This window comes from Anarrhichthys ocellatus, unplaced genomic scaffold (genome assembly GCF_004355925.1).
Source record: "Anarrhichthys ocellatus isolate YVR2014 unplaced genomic scaffold, GSC_Weel_1.0 scaffold156, whole genome shotgun sequence".
In the NCBI taxonomy this organism is placed as follows: Eukaryota; Metazoa; Chordata; class Actinopteri; order Perciformes; family Anarhichadidae; genus Anarrhichthys; species Anarrhichthys ocellatus.
The window spans coordinates 249,922-275,245 of NW_022280186.1; the positions used below are offsets into that span (position 1 = coordinate 249,922).

The 25,324-nt window shown below is 40.9% G+C and overlaps 1 protein-coding gene across 1 annotated transcript in view; it reads right to left on the bottom strand.

Moving 5' to 3' along the window:
* Positions 1–13,889: 13,889 nt before the first annotated feature.
* The window catches only part of LOC116400224 (cytosolic phospholipase A2 gamma-like), a 20,572-nt gene continuing 9,137 nt past the window's right edge, over positions 13,890–25,324 (bottom strand). The window contains exons 4-14 of the mRNA XM_031877949.1: positions 24,123–24,309; positions 22,326–22,428; positions 21,962–22,099; positions 20,664–20,729; positions 20,264–20,413; positions 20,007–20,153; positions 17,575–17,658; positions 17,287–17,441; positions 16,988–17,159; positions 16,721–16,907; positions 13,890–14,011 (exon numbers count right to left, since the gene is read on the bottom strand). Of these exons, the coding sequence (XP_031733809.1) occupies positions 16,735–16,907; positions 16,988–17,159; positions 17,287–17,441; positions 17,575–17,658; positions 20,007–20,153; positions 20,264–20,413; positions 20,664–20,729; positions 21,962–22,099; positions 22,326–22,428; positions 24,123–24,309 (1,375 nt within the window). The 3' untranslated portion in view covers positions 13,890–14,011; positions 16,721–16,734. The remainder of the gene's footprint in view (positions 14,012–16,720; positions 16,908–16,987; positions 17,160–17,286; positions 17,442–17,574; positions 17,659–20,006; positions 20,154–20,263; positions 20,414–20,663; positions 20,730–21,961; positions 22,100–22,325; positions 22,429–24,122; positions 24,310–25,324) is intronic.

Genomic DNA, 25,324 nt, shown 5'->3' on the forward strand with positions numbered 1-25,324 from the left:
GACAGCATGTGCGGCTGCATCAAATGGGTTAAATGTCTGGGTCTAGGAGAGTGGGAAGTGTATGCATTTGTGTGTGTGTGTGTGTGTGTTTGGGGGTGTCAGTGAGTGCAGCCCTATAATGTTAGTCAGTCTTGGTGTGTGAACATGTTTGAAGGTAGCGGCGAGGGAGCAGGAGGAGGAGATAGCGAAGGAGGGCAAAGCTAGAGAGGAGTGGAGGAGGGGTGTCTGGTAGACAGAGAGAGGGAGGGAGGGAGAGAGCAAGAGAGGGGGGGAGGAGAGACAAGTCGACTGTGCACAATGTTCATTCAAACTGACAGAGGCTGTGTGTGTCCTGGTTTGCACTTTCCATTGCTCCACAGTCAGTCAGTCTCTCTCTCTCTCCCTCTTTCTCGCCAGACAGTCTGCAGTTTACAGCAGCAATAGGAAGACACCGGAGAGCCACCAGAGAGGAAGAAAGAAAGGGAAAGAGTGTGACTAACAACAGACAAGGAAGAGGAGGAAGAGAAACAAGGAGAAGGAAGGAAGTGAGGAAGAGTAGGGATTTGGGGAAGACGAGATGAGTGAAAGATGTGAACAGAGGATGAAAGAGAGAGTGGTGGCTTGGTTTTTCAATGGGAGGTTTAAAGATAGAGGAATGCAGAGAAAGAGGGATGAAGACACCAATGCTCCTTCAGAGGATGTTAGGTAAGTCAGTTTGCACCTTTATTTCTTACATTTTTACAGGTTGATGGTTGTGCATGCGTCAGGGCTCTGATCCCAGAGCAGCCCTCATATCTACTTTCCATTGTCACTCTGTGGGAGAGCCTGCTTGCTGGCAGACATGAATGCGATGTGACAATGTGTCAGCGGATGTTTGCTGAAACTGATGCATGATGCAATGCCAAGGAGGAACGCCCAGAGCGGCAGGGGAAGAGTGCAGAGTTGAGCATGGAAGTGGATGTAGTAACGGACCCAGAGGCTGCTTGCTGACACAGCAGTGAGTGCATTCACACAATGGGATTTTCATTCATGATTTCTCATGTGATTGGCTGTATGTGTGTGTGAGGGATGTGCACATTTTTTACAAGTCCATCCATCCATCCATTTTCCACCGCTTATCCGGGGTCGGGTCGCGGTGGCAGCAGGTCAAGCAGGCCGACCCAGACCTCCCTCTCACCGGCAACATGTTCCAGCTCATTCTGGGGGATCCCGAGGCGTTCCCAGGCCAGCTGGGAGATGTAATCTCTCCAGCGTGTTCTGGGTCTTCCCCGGGGTCTCTTCCCAGTTGGACGTGCCTGGAAAACCTCCAGTGGGAGGTGTCCAGGAGGCATCCTAATTAGATGCCCGAACCACCTCAGCTGACTCCTTTTGACGCGAAGGAGTAGCGGCTCTACTCCAAGCTCCCTCCTGATGACCGAGCTCCTTACCCTATCTCTAAGGCTGAGCCCGGCCACCCTACGGAGGAAACTCATTTCGGCCGCTTGTAGCCGCGACCTTGTCCTTTCGGTCACGACCCAGAGTTCGTGACCATAGGTGAGGGTAGGAACGTTTTTTACAAGTGTGCATTTGTATTTGAGGAGTATATTTGTGTGTATGCATGTGGTTGCATGCACAGATAGGCATGTTCCATGTACTGAGTGTGTGTTTTATGTGTCTGTAGCCGTGTTTCAGCTGTCTTGTGGGGACATAAATCTGTTTTCACAGTCACATTGTTGGGACTCGCCTTTCTTTTGGGGACATAACGGGGACAAAATGCTCATCCCCATAACGTGAACGTGTGTATGTGTGTGTGTGTGTTTGTGTGTTTGGCTGTCCCGGTGGAAGTGAATGACAATTAAAGTATTGATCCAGTCTGGGCCAGGTAGCAAGATGCAGACATTAGTCACACACCCAGCAATAAAAAGGGGGGTGTGGGGCAAACAAATATGTATAATCATTAACAGTGCATATAGGCAATGCATCCATCTAATCTAGAACTCCCATTGAAAGATTCCCTTTGACAATAAGCCCACTAGTATCTAAATGCATTAATAATGTTAAGCGAAGTTAAACTTTTAATTCAGAACGACACACACCAGCAAACTAAATATCTAAATAAAATCTAAATAACTAAATATTGAAACTCACTCTCACTCACATCCACAAACCAACCAACCAGCGAAGCAAAGATCTCGTTCAGAACTAACATTAAAAAGTAGAAACTCTACCTTCTACTAGGGCTGCACAATTAATCGAATTTTAATCGCGATCACGATTTTGGCTGCCACGATTAAATGAGCATGATCGTCAGCGATATTGACGTTTAAAATGCGTGCTCTGCTACATATCAAATCAAGCGCGTCCTCAACTAACAGTCAGCCAGGGGGAGAACGAAATGGGAGGTGTCATGCGCGCACCCTGCAGACTCCGGTATTAGTAGAAGAGTAGAGAGACAGACGGTCACGGGTGTCGTGTGAAAGGTAAATCAAATGTCAGGAGCAGAAGGTGAGGAGCTTCTGCTCCTCAAAGAATCATCATCCGTTGTCTGGAAGTTTTTTGGATTTAGGCCAAGTGATGTTAACCAAGAACAAATCATATGCACAGAGTGCGTTAGAGTTGTGTCTGCGCCGCATAGCAATACAACTAACTTGTTCAGCCACCTGAAAAATCACCACAAACCACAGTACGACGAATGCATTAAGGCCAAAGCTAAAGTTACCTCACTGAATCTCCGTCCATGTCCAACGTCAACCCGTAAAACCATAACAGCGACCCTGCACAGCGCGACAGCGTGTCATCCACCTCCCAAAGACACGCTGAAATATATATTCATTTGGCCAAAGACATGTGTCCAATAAATACTGTGAGCAACACACATATTTATTTTTAGTTAGCCCTTTATTTTGGGTAAAAATGTTATTTATATTTTGCTTCAGGTGAATAAGAACCGTATACGTTTTATTTAGATGCAAAGACGTGTACATTAGCTGGAATGTAGCATAACATGGAAGTGAAAGCAGTGCTCTGTTGATTTCATTTTGGGTAAAAAATGTTGATACTATTTTATTTATATTTTCCTGCTACGAGATGCACTGTGATGAGGACCAGTCTGATGCAAAGATTTGTACATTAGCCAGAATGTAGCACAACAATGGAAGTGGAAGCAGTGTTCTTGTTCATTTAAACGTGAAAGTGCAATAAAAAGATGTTGTCCCTAAAATTAATGAATAATCGTGATAAATAATCGTGATTGCAATATTGATCAAAATAATTGCGATTATGATTTTGGCCATAATCGTGCAGCCCTACCTTCTACACACACCAGCGAACTCACCATCATACACACTCTCACTCACACACAAAAACCAGGCGGTGCCTCCCTTGAACTCATTCACTAGGGGGTCACGGGTTCAAGTCCCAAGTGAGGGAGGGGGAACTCCGCTCACTAACTTACTCAGCCCACCAGCCACCCTGTGTCTCTGTCTCCCTTTACCCTCCCCCACATTGTATTTACCTCACAGTCCAGCCACCACGTCTTCTCATTCATACACACATGCATTCATACGCAACCATGCACAAACACATACACAGGAAGTAGTGTGAATTCAATAGATGCAACCTTGACATAACACAACACTGTATGACTGTGTGTGGGAGATGCATGCATGTGTGGCATGTACTCTGTGTTTGTGCGGAGGTCATGAGGTGTTAAAGTGGAGTGGGGTTGTATGAGGTATAGGGATGTGTATCATTTGGGTTTTTTCCCAAAACCGGTGCTAAAACGATACTTTTAAAACGATACCGGTGCCTAAACGGTGCCTGAACCGATGTTTAAAGTATACTATAAATATAAATAAATACAAAACATACACACACTCTGTACACACACTACAGCTTCAAACTTCAGCAATTATTTTGCAGAAATATGAGCATATTTGCGTTCTCTGGCAAAATACGACACCTCTCCTGACTAATTTAATTTAATTTACTTTTATTTTACCAGTTGGTGGCGGTAATGCACCAATTCATCGTTTGCCAACCGCCACTACACCTCAAAGAAGAAGAAGAAGGTTTGGCGTGCCTGTGGATGTTGTGCTTATGAGCGCCAGCGCTAAGTACCCGGATGTCGATGGACGAAGTCAGTAGCCTGCCAGCCGTTTGACAGATCTCGGTCTCGTTTTTTTTTATTTTTTTAATAAATCATGGCTGAAGCTTCGCCAGAATGATGGAGGGGGTTGTTTCTAAGCGCGCACGGCTCGTCCGTTTGTAATGATACTATGAGTGAGGAGCGGAGGACCGAGGCTGCCAGGACGGAGTCATCAGAGTAGTGTAAAAAAAGTATTTCAATCGGCTCAGGCACCGAAAGGAAGCACCGAAATCTGCGTTGCGTTTCGGTCCTGTAGATACCGGTCGTATAGGAACCGGTGCCATATTAGCACCGGGTTTCGGTACCCAACCCTAATGAGGTACTTATACAAAGTCAGTGTAGCACAGTAGATGGTGGTTGGCATGACCACAGTTGGAGAATCAGACTAGAGTATCAGCACAGGAGCCGAGCAATGCACTCTTATGGACGAGGGCAGCAGCAAAACATACCTCACCTAACAATATTCACTTTAAGTCTGCGCTATATTTTGGATATTTTCACTGCTCTACTTTGCCGTCAGACAGCCCTATCTAACGGGAACTTATCTACGCTCTCTTCAAGGCCACGAGACTCCGTTTACAAAAACAGTATCGATAAGTTTCACTTTTAGGTCAGTTCCCCAGTCTGAAAATATTCTAAATATAGCAAACACTTCAACTCATATTCCTTTCTTTCACATGGCTAAAAGACCTTTTGTTACACACACACACCTATTCGCAGTAGCAAAGCATTTTTATATCAGAAATGTTTGAAATGATCAGTCATTATTGAAAACAAAATGAAGACAAATCAATACTTCTACTGATCTTGAGAAACATAATCAGAACTCTTTTGCATTTTATTATTTGTGCACTGTTTACTGCTGTTATTCAATTTCAACTTTAACAACATTTGCCTCTGGATTCCTGGGAGCCTCAGATGTGGCTGACAAATCGGTAGAAACCTGTCAGCTACGTAGCTAATAAAATGAAGGTATGAACTGCTGAACACTTTAAATTCTATCTTTTAAATTCTGAAGCATTTGCTTGGATAGAATCTGACACCTTTGCCCCATACTACCGTGTGTGTGTGCGTGTGTGTGTCACTGTGTCTCTGTTTTTGTTCAGCTCCATCCACACTGTGACCTCTCATGTAGCTAGGCCTACATTGACATAGTGATGACAACACACAGGCACACAATGTCTCCTCAAGTAAGAGATGAGTCCTTTCACCAATATGGGTGTAATTTCTGGAGCATATATGTGGATATTTGTCATCACACATATGCCTGGACACACACACACAGCCGCTCTTTCATAGGAAACAAGAGTGGCTAACCTTTGACCTTTACCATTCAGCCTGTCTGGAAAATACCAAGCCTGGGATCGATCAACACTCCTCTAACCCAGACAGCCCCCCTCCCACACACACACTCACCATTGACTCTCCTCCCTCCTTCCCTCCTCACTCTCTGCCTTTTAGTAATTGCACACTCAAAGTCCTGCCAGTCATATTTCTCTGTATTTGGGGACATGTTTTAACAGCTTAATCAAAAACATCTGTCAACTTTGGTGATGTTTGGTGATTTCTGATTCACAGTCTTGACTTGTATTGTGCCACGCTCATTTTTTGCATTTGTTTGTTTGAATGGAACTTTAAGGTATGTTTGAGGAACTCTTGTGGACGTATCCAACAAGTTCTGTGATGATTGGCCCAGCAGTTATTGACTTTGTTTGAGTTGTGTGCTGAGCCATGCCCTTTTGAAGTTCATAAGTCAATATCTTGGCTGCCAAATAGGATATCAACAAGCTTTTTTTTATAACATTTGGTCAGCTTGGTCCAATAACATTCCACAGAAAGGTTGTTGTAATTAGACTTATTGTTTGTCTTGTCAGGCCGACTCATATAGTCAAAGTGGCTTTTTGTAGAGCACATGTCATGTGTGTTAAATTTGTGGGGGTGTGGTCTCACCAAAATCACATTATAGAGTGTTAATTATAGCGGCACCATGTGGTCATATTTCTTGAGAATTTGAAGTTATTGGGTCAAGTCTCAAGTTTGTAAGTTTTATTTATGTCATTTGTTTCAGATTCGTGATGCTTCTCACTATAGAAACATTAAGGAATAAATTTGTTCAGTTTGAAAGGCACTACAGGTAACACAGAGGTAATACATGTCTACTCCAGCAGGATGAAACATTGAATGTGCATACTTTGTTATTGGCATTCTCACATTCTCTTAGCTTATCTTTCATAAAGATGCCTGAATATGCCAATAGAACATTTGAATGAAGTCAGTCTTATAATAATGTACATTCACACATAGTACGACATTTATATATAATTGTATTTAAGTACAATGTATTACCAGTAATATGTAATGGCCATAGCATTCATATGTACCTTTTTATTTTAAGTGTGTTTGCATGTGATGGGCAGTAATTGAGCAATGTACAAACTATTTATTTGATTGATTTCTACCTATAGTGACCAAATATCTGTCATTTCTTTGGCACTGTTTCAGCTGCTACTATATGTGGAGCCCTGTGTTGTCAACAATCCAGCTGTTTAGTGCAGGTAAGTCCATCTAACCTCCAGTATAACCCTGTGATGTAGTGGTTAACAAAAGGTGGTACTGTGGTAGAAGATACACACTTACAGTGTGACTACCAGTTGTTGTGAGACAAACAGATACCATTGTATTCAAAATCACTCACATGAAGCAGAGTCCTCAATCCAGTCACTAGAGTGATGTTTCCCAGCAGTAAATGTCCAGTCTGAGATAAATCCAGAGCAGTGCTGGTAGTACAGTATGCATTCACAATTGTTTTCTTATTTTGTCTAGTGTACATTCAATTCAGAAAGATACCTGAAGTATTGCATCATGATCGGGAACTGTTGATAATAATCATGCACCAGACATTCCACTTTACTGTTTTTGCGTCTACAATAACACATTGAAATGTACCCATTGTTGACCAAGCCCTACAAAATTATGCAAAATAATTTTGGCAAATTAACCAATCACCATGCTTTTCCATTATAATTCCATTCAGAAGCACTGATTGGAGAGGAACTGGAGAAAAATTGCAATGCAGTTTTGAGAAAAGTTGCTGCAAATGTCCTGAGTTTTTCAAGTCTTGGGGAACATTCAACGCTGTCGGTGAGTTTGTGAGTCACAGAAACCATCGAGTGTTGAGTGTACCCTTACACTTGAGCTCACATGAGTCTGAAGCACACAATGTCATGTGTGCAAACAGACACACCATATACGTACATGTGAGTAACATGACACACATCTTTACAGTGTTTAGATATTTTATCGGAGGACACTCTGGATTGCTAGACACAAGTGGAACTAAATGCACACCTGCTTGTCTGATTCAATTGTATGCATGTTCTGCTATGCTATGACAACTCAAAACATTTGCTGTAAAGAAAAGCTTAAAAACAGTATTCACATGATCATATGTAAACTGAAAGAGCTTTTGGTGGAAGTGGGTCTCTTTTTAGCACCGCTCCAGTGTAAGATGTGGGGAACACAATCGACTGTCAACCAGTACTGTTTTCAGCTTCCATACAAAAACAGATAAAAAGGAAAACAGCCTGGCTGTTCAACACCACATACAGTACCAACACATTCTCACTCCCAATGCATCACATACAGATGCTTGTTCAGTGAACATAAGCTTCAAACTATGACACTCTAGGTTCCCCTCTGGCGTCAGTTCTGGACGTGGACGGCGTGTCAGTTTTCCTTGGACACCTATCCAGTGTTTGTTTGCCACCCCCCCATCCTCATCTATGGTTCCTTACTAGGAAAACTCCACATAAAATATTCCTCCAACAAAGCAGGTTCCCAGTTCACATTCATCGCTGTCGGTGGGTTGGTGATACTGTCAACTCGCTGGTCGATGAATGTCAACCGTGTCCATGCATGGCCACGTTTCCTGAAGCACGGCCTGGATCATCTGCCCAGTTGATGGTTTGTGGGTGAAATAATGGTGCTTTCTTGATATGAAATGTTTTGTGAAAGTGATCAAGACATAAATAAAGACGTAAAAAACATGTTGAAATTGTTGTGTATTTTATGTTATCTTGCAAGGCACAGTTTTGATGGCAAACTCATTCAAATTGGTCATTTCTGACAGATTGAACAAGGTAAAAAAGAGAATACTGCTGCTTTGAAAATATATTTTTGAAATGACGAATGAGAATGAAGTGCGAATCAGACCAGTAATCAGACAAGTGCTCAACAAGCAATGAGAAAAACAAAAAACGTGAAATAGCTGACAAAAAAAGAATTCATACAAGGAGACATCGAAGGAGGAAGAGATAGTTGGTGGAGCAAAAAAAAAACATTTGGAGAACATGAAGATTGGAGATAACACAAGTTAACATGACTTCAAGTTGTAGTGTGTGTGTCTGAGTGCATTGCTTTAGGCTCTGTAACGAGACTTTTTTTTGGAGCAGAGGAACGTTTTCCATAGTTATAAGAACATAGTTCCAAGAACCCTCATTTTCATATTTCAGAGTATACTCTCCCTGCACCTTAGGAACTGTGAGTGACGAAAGTGTGATTGGCCGAACAGATGAGCCAATGGAGCATCGGCAACCACCATTTTTAAAAAACCATTGGCTGTGTAACTAACAGACAACACAAAACACTGACAACAGCTCTGTAGAAAAGAAATTGAGAAAAATACACTGGCCCAATCCCAATCTCCACACTCACAGACTCACGGACTTTGAGGCGCGCTCACACACACACTCCGTGAGGGTTTAGTTCTGCCCCACTGTCGAATCATCGAGTGTTTGAGGGCTCTCTCATTGTTATGCACAAAGTTCAATAATGAATTCAAAAGTAGTGTATTGCGCACTTTTATTTTGAAAGTACTGCTATATGAACAAAAGGTCAATAACATTTGGTTTAAACACTTTAAACACATCAGGTTGTTGTTAGCAGCAGTATTCCCTTTACACAGTAGCAGTTCTATCTCTTCACTATCTGCTCAGTGTGTGACTGTGTGTGAAACATTCCACTGCTGTGCAACAGGAATAACATGTTTCAGCACGTTTCATCTACATGTGTGTGTTGTGTCTTCATGACAGTCAGAGCATGTGAATGCAGCTCTACTCTTCATCACTATGATGCTGTAACTCAGAGGTGATGATGGTGACCCAGCGATGTCCAGTAGTCTCCAGTGAGAGCAGCAGCTGCTGCACGTTGTAACGCCGTTGCTTTAGTCATCCTCTCCTTTAATACAACTCGTGTGTTCTTCTGGTGACGGTGCATCTTGAGGCTCATATGTGACGTCATTCGTTGAGATCCTAAAGCTGCGTTCACACCAAACGCGACGTGAACGCACCTTGAGAACGTTCCTCAGACCGACATCTTCCACAACACTAACCTGCAGTTTGTCTCCACTTCTCTGTAGCATCTATTAGCTTGTGTTGCTTTAGTTTCTCTACTTCTCCCACACACTGCATCAACGTAGTCTGAAGACTTCCTCCACCGCTGCCAGTGAGCAACGCACTTTACAAATAATAATTTTAAAAAAACTGCGTTAACGCGCGATAAAATAATTGTCGGCGTTAATTAATTAATGCGTTAACGCGAAAACAACGCGTTAACTTGCCCAGCACTAATATACAGTGGGTACGGAAAGTATTCAGACCCCTTTAAATTTTTCACTTTGTTTCATTGCAGCCATTTGCTAAAATCAAAAAAGTTAATTTTATTTCTCATTAATGTACACTCAGCACCCCATCTTGACAGAAAAAAACAGAAATGTAGAAATTTTTACAAATTTATTAAAAAGGAAAAACTGAAATATCACATGGTCATAAGTATGCAGACCCTTTGCTCAGTATTGAGTAGAAGCACCCTTTTGAGCTAGTACAGCCATGAGTCTTCTTGGGAATGATGCAACAAGTTTTTCACACCTGGATTTGGGGATCCTCTGCCATTCTTCCTTGCAGATCCTCTCCAGTTCCATCAGGTTGGATGGTGAACGTTGGTGGACAGCCATTTTCAGGTCTCTCCAGAGATGCTCAATTGGGTTTAGGTCAGGGCTCTGGCTGGGCCAGTCAAGAATAGTCACAGAGTTGTTCCGAAGCCACTCCTTTGTTATTTTAGCTGTGTGCTTAGGGTCATTGTCTTGTTGGAAGGTGAACCTTCAGCCCAGTCTGAGGTCCAGAGCACTCTGGAAGAGGTTTTCTTCCAGGATATCTCTGTACTTGGCCACATTCATCTTGCCTTCAATTGCAACCAGTCGTCCTGTCCCTGCAGCTGAAAAACACCCCCATAGCATGATGCTGCCACCACCATGTTTCACTGTTGGGATTGTATTGGGCAGGTGATGAGCAGTGCCTGGTTTTCTCCACACATACCGCTTAGAATTAACGCCAAAAAGTTCAATCTTGGTCTCATCAGACCAGAGAATCTTATTTCTCATAGTCTGGGAGTCCATGTGTTTTTTGGCAAACTCTATGCGGGCTTTCATATGTCTTGCACTGAGGAGAGGCTTCCGTCGGGCCACTCTGCCATAAAGCCCCGACTGGTGGAGGGCTGCAGTGATAGTTGACTTTGTGGAACTTTCTCCCATCTCCCTACTGCATCTCTGGAGCTCAGCCACTGTGATCTTTGGGCTCTTCTTCCACGATTGCTCAGTTTGGCTGGACGGCCAGGCCCAGGAAGAGTTCTGGTCGTCCCAAACTTCTTCCATTTAAGGATTATGGAGGCCACTGTGCTCTTAGGAACCTTGAGTGCTGCAGAAATTCTTTTGTAACCTTGGCCAGATCTGTGCCTTGCCACAATTCTGTCTCTGAGCTCCTTGGGCAGTTCCTTTGACCTCATGATTCTCATTTGCTCTGACATGCACTGTGAGCTGTAAGGTCTTATATAGACAGGTGTGTGCCTTTCCTAATCAAGTCCAATCAGTTTAATTAAACACAGCTGGACTCCAATGAAAGACTAGAACCATCTCAAGGAGGATCAGAAGAAATGGACAGCATGTGAGTTAAATATGAGTGTCACAGCAAAGGGTCTGAATACTTATGACCATGTGATATTTCAGTTTCTCTTTTTTAATAAATTTGCAAAAATTTCTACATTTCTGTTTTTTTCTGTCAAGATGGGGTGCTGAGTGTACATTAATGAGAAATAAAATGAACTTTTTTGATTTTAGCAAATGGCTGCAATGAAACAAAGAGTGAAAAATTTAAAGGGGTCTGAATACTTTCCGTACCCACTGTATTCATAAAAATGTTGTCATTGAAGCTGTTTTGAGAAAAACAGGTAAATAGATTATCTGAAATGACCTTTCATCTTGTGAGGAAAGAGTCTGGAACACGTTCAAATCAGGGAGTAAAAATTGTAAAATAAATACCCACAATTATACATCATATTTTTTTGACATTTCATGGTTACGTGATATGTCCCATTCCTATTTACACCATTTTAAGCCCTTACGGTCTCTCCCACTCAACCACTTACCAGGTGACATCAATAAGTCCCTGAGGGTTCAGGGTTTAAGGCTTTAGGGGGGACGTTGGGACTGGGCCAGACAAATGGACCGACACTTTCCAGAAGTTAACTCGTTCATGAGCACACACTCACAGAGAACGTGTGAGAGCTAACACAGTAACATAAAGCACACCCACTGAGCCGTTTTGCTTGTAGTTAATTCCTTCTTTGTTTCTGATTCTACTGAGAGGACATGCTGCAGTACCTTTTCACTTCTCCAGTTTGGTAGCCTTTAAAGGTCTAAGTCTGTCAGTATTTCTATATGTAGCATGTAAAGATCTACTACGATATATTCTTTGTGTATTTGCTGTTTTAGTATAACATTTGTTTTGTAATAATAGATTCTAATCGTGAGATGGAATCTTTCTATCTCAGGATTAGTCAAGTCAGAGTTCAGGGTTACTCTCAAAGTTTGTTGAACCTGCGTTCTGAAACAGGGCTCATAACTGTTTGGTAGGAAGATGCCTATAAGGTCACTGAGGTGGCTGCTTTTACACATTGCCTGTAAAGCCACTGTTCAACAACAAAGGAAGAACCGCCCTCCACCAGGGACCTCAGTCAGAATCATAATAGTGATCAACAATAGCTCGTTGTGATTATGTTAGATGTCATGAACAGCAGTACATGTTCAAACCTTATTATTGAGCGTGAGTACAATCAGCTCTCAGGCCACGTCCACACTAGTCCTTTTCCATTTTAAACGTTTACACTGAGCGTCCACACTACGCCGGCGTTTTAGAGCACCATAAACGGATACGTTTGAAAACTCCGGGTTGCGTTTTCGTGTGGACGGCCGAAACCAGATACGATTAGAAACGATGATGCCCACACCCGCGTTCTCTACTTGATTGGTTCTTAGCAGTCATGACGTGTCCTTCCCTGATTCGTCACATGTCTATCATGTGACCCTTACCCGGAAACTCACAAACAACAGCCTTGATTACCGATCGACTACCAGGTTAATTTAACATGGAAAACTGATTACAGGCGTTGCTGACCTTGTTGTCTTTACTAGCAGCTGTTGTCCAGTTAAAGTCTGCATTATTACGGAGGAAGCAGCTGTTAGTGGAGCGATTAGTCCAGCGGGGTTATCAGACCTACAGAGCGGACGTCTGAAGTCACGGTTAGCAGTAAATGCTATTCAGTAGGACAGATAGTTAATCCACCAACAGAGCTACGAGTGAGAACAGACAACAACGAGGACACGAGTGAGAGATGTGTGTTGGCCACATTTATGGACTAGTAAACCTTTGTGTGTAAGTGTTGATTTTAAAGTAAATTTGATGGGAGAGAGAGACCCACAGCGCTGTAACTAAGTCTGAAAAATAAAACTTCTAAAACTTTCCCAAATGTGTCTGTTTGAGTTTATAGAGGAAGATTTTAGAGAAGATCTTAAGTATCAAACACAACCTTTCATTATTAAAGACTACTTTATTACTCTGTCGTATTTTTTTTACTAAGCAACCAATCTACTTCCTGTTTACATCAGCAACCATGCCATGCCCAGTGTACGTGAAGAGTCACGTGATATTCGTTTTCAGGCGTGTTAGTCTGGACGGAGATCATTTAGAAAACGATGCTGAAACGCCGTGTGGACGGAGATCGTTTTAGTTTGAAAACTCCGTTTACGTTTAGAAATGGAGTAGTGTGGATGTACTCTCAGTCTGACCTCTCACCGCCCACAGCTCCCTCCTCTCACCCTCACCTTCCTCCTCACACCTCTCTCCTCTCAACCTTCCGTCTCTCCTGTCACCTCCTACCTCACAGCTCCCTCTTACCTCCATCCTTACAGGTCCCTCCTCTCACCCTCACCTTCCTCCTTGAAGCTCCCTCTTCTCACCTTGCTCCTTACAGCTCCCTCCTCTCACCCTCACCTTCCTCCTCACATCTTGAATCACGACAGACTGAATTTAAACAAGTGATAAGATGAAAGAAGGCTTTAATCCACCTGTATTCATTGTCAATAAAACCACCATTAAATGATTATTTAAAGCTGCATCAACTTATTTTGTTTTATTTTTTAGTTGCTTTGATTCAGTGGAACAATCTGTAAATATGGGACTCCCCATTCACCTGTCCACATCTGGGTTCTCCCGTAGAGTGTAATCTGGCAGTTTCCACAGTCATTTATATATAGTAGTATGTCGTTTAAATGGCCAAGTAGTACAGAAATCAAAGCTTTTCGGTGCATCAGACAGATACACACAATACTGCAAAATAGCTTTGGGGTCAGACTAAGGCTTGAATTACTTCCTGTCGGAGGCAGATGGTGGCTTCGATTTTGACTTTTGCCCCGCAAAACCTCACTAGCTTACAGTTATCTGCAGGACATCTCTAGTCACTGACATTACATAGACGGGAAGAAGACAGGCTGTGAGGAGGTCTGTGATCGGGATGTTGCTGTAGGAAAAGAGAAAAGAAGGATAGTTAGCCGTGGCTACCGACTGTGATAATATAGCATATCTGTCTGTTCATGTGCCAAAATGGACTGCAGAAGTAGAGAAAGAAGGAAAAGGGTTTGTTAGACATGAAAACGATGATAAAGAATAGAACTGGTCTACAGCATCCTGGGCATGAAAAAACATCTAGATTCCCCAACACACAGGTAATAATGTTAATATAACAAACTGATTGAGGTTCGAAAAATTAAAAATAATATTCATGTAGAAAGAGAGCAGAACAGAATTGGGGTACCTACTTGTCAAAGAAGAAATCAGATTTATAGGCTTTAATAAGATTTCTCAGCCACTGAAACTGGGAGAGGTCATAGGATACAGAGAAAATATGCATCTTCGGCCTGGATTTGGAAAGTTTAGCCTAAACCAAAAAGGGAAGCTTGATAGTCAAAGGCTCTACTCCCAAGAGATTGTTCGTTCAATGAAGGAACAGGTCAATAACCTGCATAAAGAGAGCGTAAGGGACATGAAGTAGTATACAGAGTAATATGACTGGAGATGTAGCACTGAGACATTTATCATTACTTACAATTTTTGTGCCCCCTCAAGTGGAGGTATTACTGCACCCACCTAAAAATAGCTACTGAGTTTAACTTTGTGTGTTCTCTAATTCAGTTGTAAATATCATAGTGTGCAGAATTGCTGTTATTAAAATATAAATAAAAAACAAGTATTAATGCTTGACCATAATACACATGGTCTCTAATCACAAATGACGTATTATTATTTTTAGATCCTTTGTGGGGCAAAAACTATAAGGTCTGGTAGTGATAGGCATAATTGCAACTTTGGACTTCTTCCAGTATTTATGCTAAGCTAGGCTAACACGTCCTGACACCAGCTCTGTACAGATCACACAGACTGACTGATTGACGGGCTATTGATTTTCTCACCTCTCTCCTGGAAAGATATGCATGTAAGCATATTTTCTTTAAACTAAATATATATAGAAATATGAAATTTATGTTGCTATTTAGCAAGCCGCCATTTTGGAGTGACATCACTGCATTCATAGAGTGTTGGTTCGGCCGTCAGACAGTCAAGATTTGTGTGACGCCTTTTCAGTAGTTGGTATGGAAAAAAAATGTAAACTCCCCAAGTTATAAAAACATGACAACATGTCAATAATTCCTCTGCCTCCCTTAAGGATAATGGTACATGTAATAAGTGTAGTTTATTTGTTAGGTTGGAGGCGAGGCTTAGTGCGTTAGAAGCATGGCTCCGCACCATGGAAGCTCAGTCGTTAGCTACTGTAGTTAGCCAGCCTCAGGATTTGTCTTTTAACTCCCAGATAAAACAAACTTCTAGGGCTGCCTTTTTTCACCTAACATTTAAAAAATCAGGCACTTCCTGTCTGATTTTGCAGAATGCAGAAAAACTAGTTCATGCATTTGTTACCTCTAGACTAGATTACTGTGATTCCTTATTATCAGGCTGCTCTAACAAATTTCTTAAATCTCTCCAGTTGATCCAGAATGCTGCAGCTTGTGTACTAACAAGAACTAAGAAAAGAGATCATATTACTCCTGTATTAGCTTCTCACCACTGGCTCCCTGTAACATCTAGAATATAATTTAAAATCCTTCTGCTTACCTACAAAGCCCTGATTGGTCAGGCACCATCATATCCTAAGGAGCTTATAGTACCATATTACCCCACTAGAGAGCTGCAAAACATTTTTTTTTTTACATTTGTCTTGTCTGTTATATAACTGTTGATTAGAGTGGAAATCCATTTAGTAAATCATCTGAACTTGGTTGACTACTGTTGGGACCTCACCATGTAAGTGAACAATGAAAGGCCTACATGTAGGATAAAAAAGCATGCGCATATAGAGGCCTACATGTAGAGCCTGAAGTCTGAACCATGGACCAAAGCCAAAACCCTTCCAGATTTTAAGAAAAATTATTAAATTATAAAATAGCTATAACTTTGTGATTCTGTTTAGGCCAGCAGAGAAGGCCTTGCTGACCCTGACGGCCCACCACTGTTCAGACCCTACAGTACAAGGCAGCACACATCGCCTCCCATTTTCCTACACAATGGATTTTTTTTTCTTTCTTTATTCAACTCCAGTGTTAGTTAGAACCGACTGTTTTTGGTGTTCTCCTTTGAAAGAACACTGTGCAACCAGTGGTCTCACTCGGCCTGCAGAAGAAAGACACGGATCACCTTGCTTCAAGAAATGGAAGGATAACTCATGAGACCCACTCTCTTTCAACCTTTATTACACTGTAAGTTTTTACCGTGTTGTGAATTGAATGGACCACTAAGTCCTGTTAAATGCTGTGTTGAGACTACCTTTATTGCTGTGCTTGCTTCTTGTTTCTGTGTTTAACACGTTACATTGATTTTGTTGTACTAGGCCATGCAGCTGACCAGGCAATTGAGGCAGCATGTCCTGCCGCCAATCCCCACATAACAAAACCTCACTCTTCCCCCAATTGGATCTAGCTGAAGAACCTCTCTCACAAGTCTGAATGCTAGTCTCTGAAGCCTGTACATCATGCCTAAGAAGAAGGTGTAGGAAGAAGAAGGATTAACGAAGAACAACAAGAAGAGGTATGAAGATTTCTAGAAATGATATGAAATAATTGTTCAATAATTTGAACCCACATCCATCATTTTTTGGTCTGTCAATCCATCCACATACTCAAACTGACCACCCTAGATATTGACTCGACGGCGGATAACAGCCTTGTCCATCTCCCCCAGCAGAGTTTCCTTGTTGTTCTTTATGTTGGCTTTCGCCATCTCCAACACAAACTCAATCTTCTCCTGGCTGAAGGGAAGCTGGAAGATGAAGAACTCCTCCATCTTTGCTTTGACCTCCTTCGCATCTGGACCAGAATAAAACTGTTAACGATTCTGAACATATTTGACATCAGTGTTTTGTGTTGTGAGCTTGGGTGTAACAGACCTTTGCAGTTGCGTCTGTTGAAGAGTGGCATGTAAACAATCGTGGGTTCCTTCTTTTTTCCCTCAAACACATAGTAGTCCTTTGGCCATGCCGTCTCCTCCAGGGTTTTGTCGTCTATTTCTGGGAAAGGCTTATTCATTGCCATTGCATATTCTCTGGCAAGAGTCAGAATCTGACCAGAGAACAGTTTGATTTATTCTCATTAGCCAGTCTTATGACATTTGTTAATCCTAGGGCTCCATTAATATACCTACATCACACAAGGGCAACCACAAACGCTCACTTTACAAACGTCTCACCTTGAAGGCGTCATCAGCCCCATAGTCCAGAGCAATAAGAAGGTCTGCATCTCTCTTTTCTCCCAGGAAGGGAGGGAAGGGCATGTTGAGCATCAAAGCAGCGTCTATCAGCTGTAGGTGTTCCTTAAGTTTGATACAAGATGGCACCGCAGCACCTTCCCAACAGCACAAATCACAATATAGCAAATGTTTATTCTTATTCAATTGTTTATTACCATATATCTGGCAAATCAAAGGAGTGTAAATGTAATACATGTACAGGTATTAGGCTTCGTGACAGAGGTTCACCTGGGTATTGGTAGAGGAAGTTTTCAGTTGTTCCCCATTCCCATTTCCCAATCAGAGGGATGACTTTTTGGATTAGCAAAGAAACTGGTAAAACAGAGAACCCCAAATGATCAAGTTACTGTAAGTAATAAAAAACTTAAAGCTGCATTTTTTGAATTATTTTGCCACTAGGGGGGAGCAACGCAAACTGTAAACACAACATCTACCTATACATTTTTTTTTATTGCTAACACACTAATATGACATAAAGACTGACACTCGGAGAGCAAAACCTCAGTTAAGCCTCCAACACTCTAAACAGCTGCCTTTCACCCAATTTGCAATTCAACATGGCACTTTTTGCAACACTCTGCACACGGTTCTCTACATAAGACACGTGACTGAGTATGAGTACCCTTTTACAACAATAATAGTAATTCATAATTTTTATTTTGTCTTTATGTACTATATTCTATTTAGAATATACACATTTTCAGTGCAAAATGAAAATCTTCATCAGTGTGCAGTACAACACTTATGTTTAGTCAATATATTCATGTACTTCACTCTCACAATATTGCTGAAAATTCAAACAGTCTAGAAAGGTAGTAATGTTGGAGATGTTTTGGATTACAGTTCTTTTTCTCCTATTATAATAATAACTTTATTTATATAGCACCTTTTAAAAACAGAGTTCACAAAGTGCTTTGACAGTCAAAGCAGCAAAAACAATTCAATAGTAACAACAGATTGCTATTGCTAACACCCTAAGGCTACATCCACACTACTACGTTTTGGTTTTAAAAGCATATCTTTCGTTACATTCACGCCTAGCGTCCACATTTCTCACGCATTTTAGAGCCCCTAAAACACTACTTAAAGCATTTTAGTTTTAAAACTCTGGGGGTTGCATTTTAGTGTGGACGTGCAGAAATGGAGACCTTTGAAAACAATGACGCGGACACCCACATTTGCTACTTGATTGGGTCCTAATGGTCACGACGTGTCCTTCCCTGATTCGTCACGCCGCCGGAGGAAAACAAACAATATCAGCCTTGATTACCAAGCAACTACCAGTGGTTAATTCAACATGGATAGGGATTACAGGCGTTGCTGACCTTGCTGTCTATACTAGAAGCTGTTAAATTCTGAATTTTATAGGTCTACTACTGGAGGCACGCTATTATTTTAGCGCTTTGCGAGCGGCGTGTCGAGCGGCATTATCAGTCCTACGGAGCGGACGTTTGAAGTCACGGTTTGAGGAGGGCGATGGACATAAAACGGAGCAGTCTCCTCTTCTTATCTATGCTTATTTTGTTCTGCAAAACTATTGTGAAGTCCACAAAGAAATTGTATACAAACAAAAGCAAAAATGCTGTCCAGTGCGTCGGACTTCAGCCATCCCTTACAGAGAAAACGTGTAAGAGACGTGTGTTGACCAAATGTATTGACCTATAAACTAGTAAAACTTTGATTTGTAACTGCTCAAAAAATTGATGTAAAGAATGTAATGAAAAGACAAGCACACTTATTGAGACTGACACATAGAGAACAAAACCTCAGCTCAAGCCTCCAAAAATCTAAGCACATGTTCTGCTTTGCACACAGTTTGCAATTCAACAGCACACTGCACAGAGTTCTCCAGATAAGACACATGAATTGAACATATACTCTCTTCTTTTGCTTTTTCAAAACACTGCCATTTAAAATGCCACACCCATGGACCAATTGGCAAATACCTGTGCCACTGGCCAAACAGCTTTAATGGTCAACTCATCAACCCAGATGTAAGCACTATAAAAAGACTACAGGTGAGTACCTGTTAACAACAATAACGAAATACCAGCATGGCAGCGAGAGGCCTGTTAAAACAACATATATTAGCAGTTGAAAGAAACTGTTATTCATGTTTTCTATTTGTTATATGATTTTTCTGTGTTTATGTACTATATTTTATTGATGACATGCTCTGTTCTCATTTTCAGTTCAAAATGCATGTTGACAGAGATATGTCTCCAAATGAATACAAATAAGTGAATGAATGACAATTTTGTTTTGTGTCTGGTGTATGTGTTAATAGGAACAATTAGCTAAAAGGTTAGCCATAACAACCCGAAACGGTGAAATTACAATATTAATTATACATTATAATATGTTAACAGCTTGTTGCACTGTCCCGTAGAAATTCAGCTTTCAATTTAAACGACCTAAAGGTATTTACAGTGAGAGATCCTGTCTGGTATAGGTAACCAGTGCAGCTATTGTGCTAACCTTCGGTTAATTAGCTTTCTTATTCATTTTTATGCCCTCCGTTTTTAAAATTGTTGGCCTAGAGTATTTTCAGGGCCATAATACGATGAAACATGTTAAAAAACGCAATTGCATTGTTGAACAAGTTGCAGACAGTAGCAGGACAGACAGTAGTTAAAGAATGGTATGACTCTGGTACTGACCATTCTCTTTGATTGGTGCTTCATCCAGACTCTGGCTCCAAATCCGTAAGGGTGCCAACATTTTCTGACGCCACTGCTTAAAAATCAGTTTTTGTTCTTCTTGGCTCTTCTTTCCAAAAAATACCGACGGGTTTAAATTCATACTTTCTGGAAAATAGGAAGAGGATTCATCGTTGCGGGATTATTTTGATCACCCAGAAAACGTTCTCTGCATATGTGAAGTTTCAGATCATCACCATCATCGCTAATTTTGGTACCTTTTAATGTTTTCTGCAGGTTGTCCAGGTCAGATAAAACGGTGGGATCTTCAGTGTTTTCTCTGATCACTTCTGTTAGCTTCAAAAGACTGTGGTACCCACGCATGTAACGGTCCAAGACGTCCCAGAAACTGTTGATCTGCTGTGGAACTGTTAGAAATATAAATCTACATGCCTAAAAACACATAACATCGCTACATCGGAGTGTGTTATACAAGCTATTATTCTATAAAGCTGTATACCTTCAGTCCAGAGAAACACCACATCCAGTAAGTTGTTCTTAACAGCAGCTGCTGTACCCACCAGACCTGAATGCACAGACACATATAGTTAGTCATTTCTATTGCTGAACATTTGTTCCTTACTTTTTCCCAATTAAGAGACAAATTAAGATTTTTACCTTTCAGCCAGTCAGGCATAAATTGGACCAGACTTTTTTCATCTGCTACAGCGCTGCCCACTATACCTGCATGACAAAGCAGAAACCGACAGGACACGCACTGTAAAACTGCCACTTCTGCTGACAATAACATCTTCTAGCGTGCAGTATACTTTAAGTTATGGGCAATCGGAATCAGAATAACCTTCATTGGCCAAATATGTGGGCATACAAGCAATTTGACTCCGGTACTTACACAGAAATATAAAGAACAGCTCGGCACAAGGACTACAAAGCTGGACAAATAATGGTTAAGAAAAGACAGCACTGTTATGTACATAGGTAGTAAAAAAAGAGTATGTATACATATTCAGTCCGTTCTCAATCCCAAGGAGTCAAATACAGACGCTTTGTCACAGCATCAGATACCGACACACAAGGCACCCTTTAGCACTGTTATTGACAGTACATGACTGATTTAACTGTTCATCAGAGTGACGGCCAGCAGAAAGATTTTGTTCTTGTGTCTGGCTGTTTTGGCGTACAGTTATCTATAGAGCCTACCAGAGGGGAGGAGCTGAAAAAGGTTCTGTCCAGGGTGGGAGGGATCTGCATTGATGTTTCCTGAATCTGGAGGTGTATAAATCCTGGATGGAGGTGTAGGGACTCGCCACTCAAAGTGGCAGTTGAGCCATTTAACTAAGTTTCCCAGGATCCTTGAGCCCTAAAACCCGTCCATGGACTCAACGTTTACAGTAACTACAGGATTCCATGACTCATGACGTCATTGGGTCATACGTAACCGCAGCCAGAGACAGTTCAGAAAGAAGAGACCCCACTGAGAGTCGGTTTCCTGTATCTGTGTCACAAGGGTTTCACCACGGCCCAGCCCCTTTAGGACACTAGCGGCCGATCCTGAGTCTATTACCTCCAATGGGAGAAGTGAACCTGAACACAGACTATATCCCGTTCTGTCCCTCCACAGCCACCAAAGTAAATATTGGACTTATTCTTCACAATCCACATATCTTCCAAACATTTTTACACTGACATGGTATTTGGTACAAATCTAGAGAAAATGAACTTTGTATACTCTCGCTAGATTTCCATAATGCTAAATATGGCTGTTAGCTTTGTAACGTTGATAAGCAAAAGAAAATATGAACACATTAGGTAAATGTGACAAAAGGTGTCTTGGGGTTAAAGAAATAGCCAGACTACAACTTTAAAGTCACATTTCTTTCAGTACAGTTGCTCATGGACAGATTTCCTGGTTTTTAGGAGACTTTGTTTTTAGCGGTCAAAAGAGCCAGACATACCTTGCAGCTTGATCATGTCCATCTCTGGCCCTTTACCTCCACGATCTGCTTCACGGTTGCTGCCCACATGAGAGGTGTTAATGAAGAAACCCAGATCTGTAAAGCCAGCCTCATGAGGAGTCATCTCAAACCATTTACCTGAGCCAAGCACAGGTACACAGAGGCAGAAAGACTGAGAAAGTATAACTTACACTTATGTTACAGAGTTAGAGACCTGATTGATTATCAAGAAAGAATCTAGTGGAAATCTGAACTCAGTACTTATCTACAGCTGCAGTCTGTAGTCCTTTAATATGTCATTTTGCATCTTTTCACAGTTTGAGCTGTGTGCATGTTTGTCTGCATAGTTATGTGTGTTCGGTACCTTCTACAGGGCCATTGTGCAGGCAGTTTTTGTTTACTGCGTTGTAGATGGGATAGGGATTGGAGGCGTTCTTGCCATCCTCAGTAAGATTTCGATGATCCAACTGCCAAGAAAGCGTCAGGTAAGTGAACTATAAACCTAGAAATGATATTGTTCTTGTATTTACACATGGCTATAAAATATATATGTTTATATTTACATAGCCTATCTGCATTTAGTTTTGAGACTTATATGATATGAAACATATAAAACTATCTATTGCCTACATAGCTCTCCACACGGCAATTACCTCGCCATGGGGGCACGACAGAGAGACGGTTTAAAGTACATTGGCAGAAGTCAAAATTCATTAGTTTGCCCAGCAGGAAGAGTTTTCACTGTGCTTTTTTGTAAAGGCATTCCACATGATCTCTAAAAGTAAAAGATTAGTCAAACACAATCCCCAGGACTTCACTTGCTCCACCTTCTGGCACACAACTGTAATTGGTTCAAATAGAGGGTTTGACAGGTTGTTCTTGTTAACATTTAGACACATCCTTTGTTCAACCAAAGATGATCATTAAATCACTTCATAAGTTCTGTAACAAAGTAAGTGTACATGATTAATGACTCTACATTGGTAAGACATGTCATCTACATACTTAAGTAGTGGGACATTTTCTAGGTTGCATATAAGACTGTCAGACATAAAATAATTGAAGTTAAAACTCTTTGAGGTCGGCTACATAAGAATTGGTTTATCCAGCAAATAGCAGCTGAGTCTACCTGCAAGTTAAAAAGACGTGGTAGCAGCTTATCTGTATTAAAAGTAATAAAGGAGGCGGGGGATGTGATGGTGTGACAGCGCTGTTGAAACATTGAGTGGAATTTCATTTGAGATGGCGTATATCTTTTACAATTGAAATATAGTAAATAGTTATGGCTCATTAGCATAAGTACAAATAACACTGCCAGTTTGAATGTTCATGATAGAACCACTGCATTATGTTCTTGTGACGGCTACACTGTTGCAGCTCATTTTAGTTTCTCGTCTGTATAATTTCCTTTTTCTCTGATTGATTGACATTAGTTTTGATTATCAATAAATGGTGGTTTAACCAACAAATAAGTGCAAGATGATTAATTCCCTCGATAAGGGACTTTCCAAATCTTAACCACTTCAATTTGTCTTAAGTCAATTAACGTCTAATTATGCAGCTTTAATTTCAAAGAAAATATTAACTACATTAAAAAAAAGCCACACATAGACTACATGTATGTGTGACTACATTGATCTTAGCTAATTAGCTGACGTACCTTGGAATATAGGAAAGGATATGGTGATATTTGATCTTCTAACATTGTCATGTGATATTGAAACTTCAATGTCAGAAACAAAGCAGATTATATAGTAATTTATAACGACACCACTTGTGCAAATAAGTGAGATATATGAATTAAATACAAAGAACAAACTATCCAGTATGTAATCCTTCACCTGCAATTTTAATTTATTGAAACGTTCTTGATGTCTGTCTTTTGCCAATGAAAAGAGATAATAGACAATTTTCCACCCCGTCATAGCATTATGTTGTGATGTTGTGAACTGATGATACTTTATGCCTTGTGAGTAGGAAGCTTCAGTATCCTTGTGCAAGGCACTCATCCCTGACCATCGTCTTTCATTCTCATTGAGGGAATAGTTTAGTAAAAGGGCACACATTGTTATGCTTCCATACATTTAAGGGCATTTGAACAAATGCACTGGGTCAGCCATGCTTCTTTATTTCAGCTTTGCTGTGTATGTTTGCACTTTACCTGTTTCATGATCCCAGCAGAGGTCAAGACCCCCCAGATATCAGAGAGAGAGAAGTGCTCCTCCTCTGCTCTCTCGCCCAGCCAGGCCAGAGCTGCCTCCAGCTCAACCCCAGGACCTGACAGCCTGGACACGGCTGTGTCCATGCTGCTGCTCCACTCTGGGTCACTGTAGATGGAGGACATGGACCTGTAAGAGAGGGAAAAATTCAATATTTACTCGAAAAAAACTGACAATAACTGCAGCAAACTATGTGAGTGCAAGTTACGGCCTGTGGGAAAACCAGCAGAACATGACACAACTGAGTGTCCACAAAGTGTGACTGTGTTTGATTGTTATTTAAACTTTTTTGTCAGATGGTTCACACGATTATCATTACATTGAATTATTCAACTTACTCTATCATATGTATATTCTTTAATATATTTTGTATTTGATGTGATTTGTTTCCTTTCACGTTATCATTTGTAGTACGGGAGCCATACATAACAGCACTGTGTAGTACAGTGGGTGTTATATTGTGCTTATTCATTGAACTTTACTCTCAAAAGGTCATTGAGGGGCGACCCTCATTTACAATGACATTGAGTCAGAACAACAAAAACAGATACTAACAGAGAAGAGGCAAGTCCATTATAAAATGATAAAAGTCAATAAAACGTTCGCATTAGGGAAAATAATTTGATGGATGAATTATGATAATTAAGATGTAAAATACAATACAGTGAAAAGCAAAAAGCCCTAGAATTGTGCAGTTACAGTAGATAATTTAATGGATACATTGAAATAATTAAATTGTAAAATAAAATAGTTATATAAAACAGTTGAGAGGTTGAGAGGTTTAAGATCAAATTACTAAAATGTCCAATGTGAATAGATTTATAAGACGTGCTGTAAATTGTAAATGTAAATAGCTCATGGAACATGTCAGTAGAGTGTGTCTGATGAGTGACAACGCAATGCTGAAATGTTTTATTCTACTTTTCCAGTAAGGGCTCTAAAGATAAAAAGACACCACTGAGTATCGCGTCTCCACCCAACCCCATCACATGCAATGATGGTTACCTTAGTGATAAATCTCAAGGCAGTCCAGAAGTTTGAAGATTGAGTTGAAGATGTGTCCCTTATGATTCACTTCACTTTAGTCCAAGTGAAGTATATATATATATATATATATATATATATATATATATATATATATATA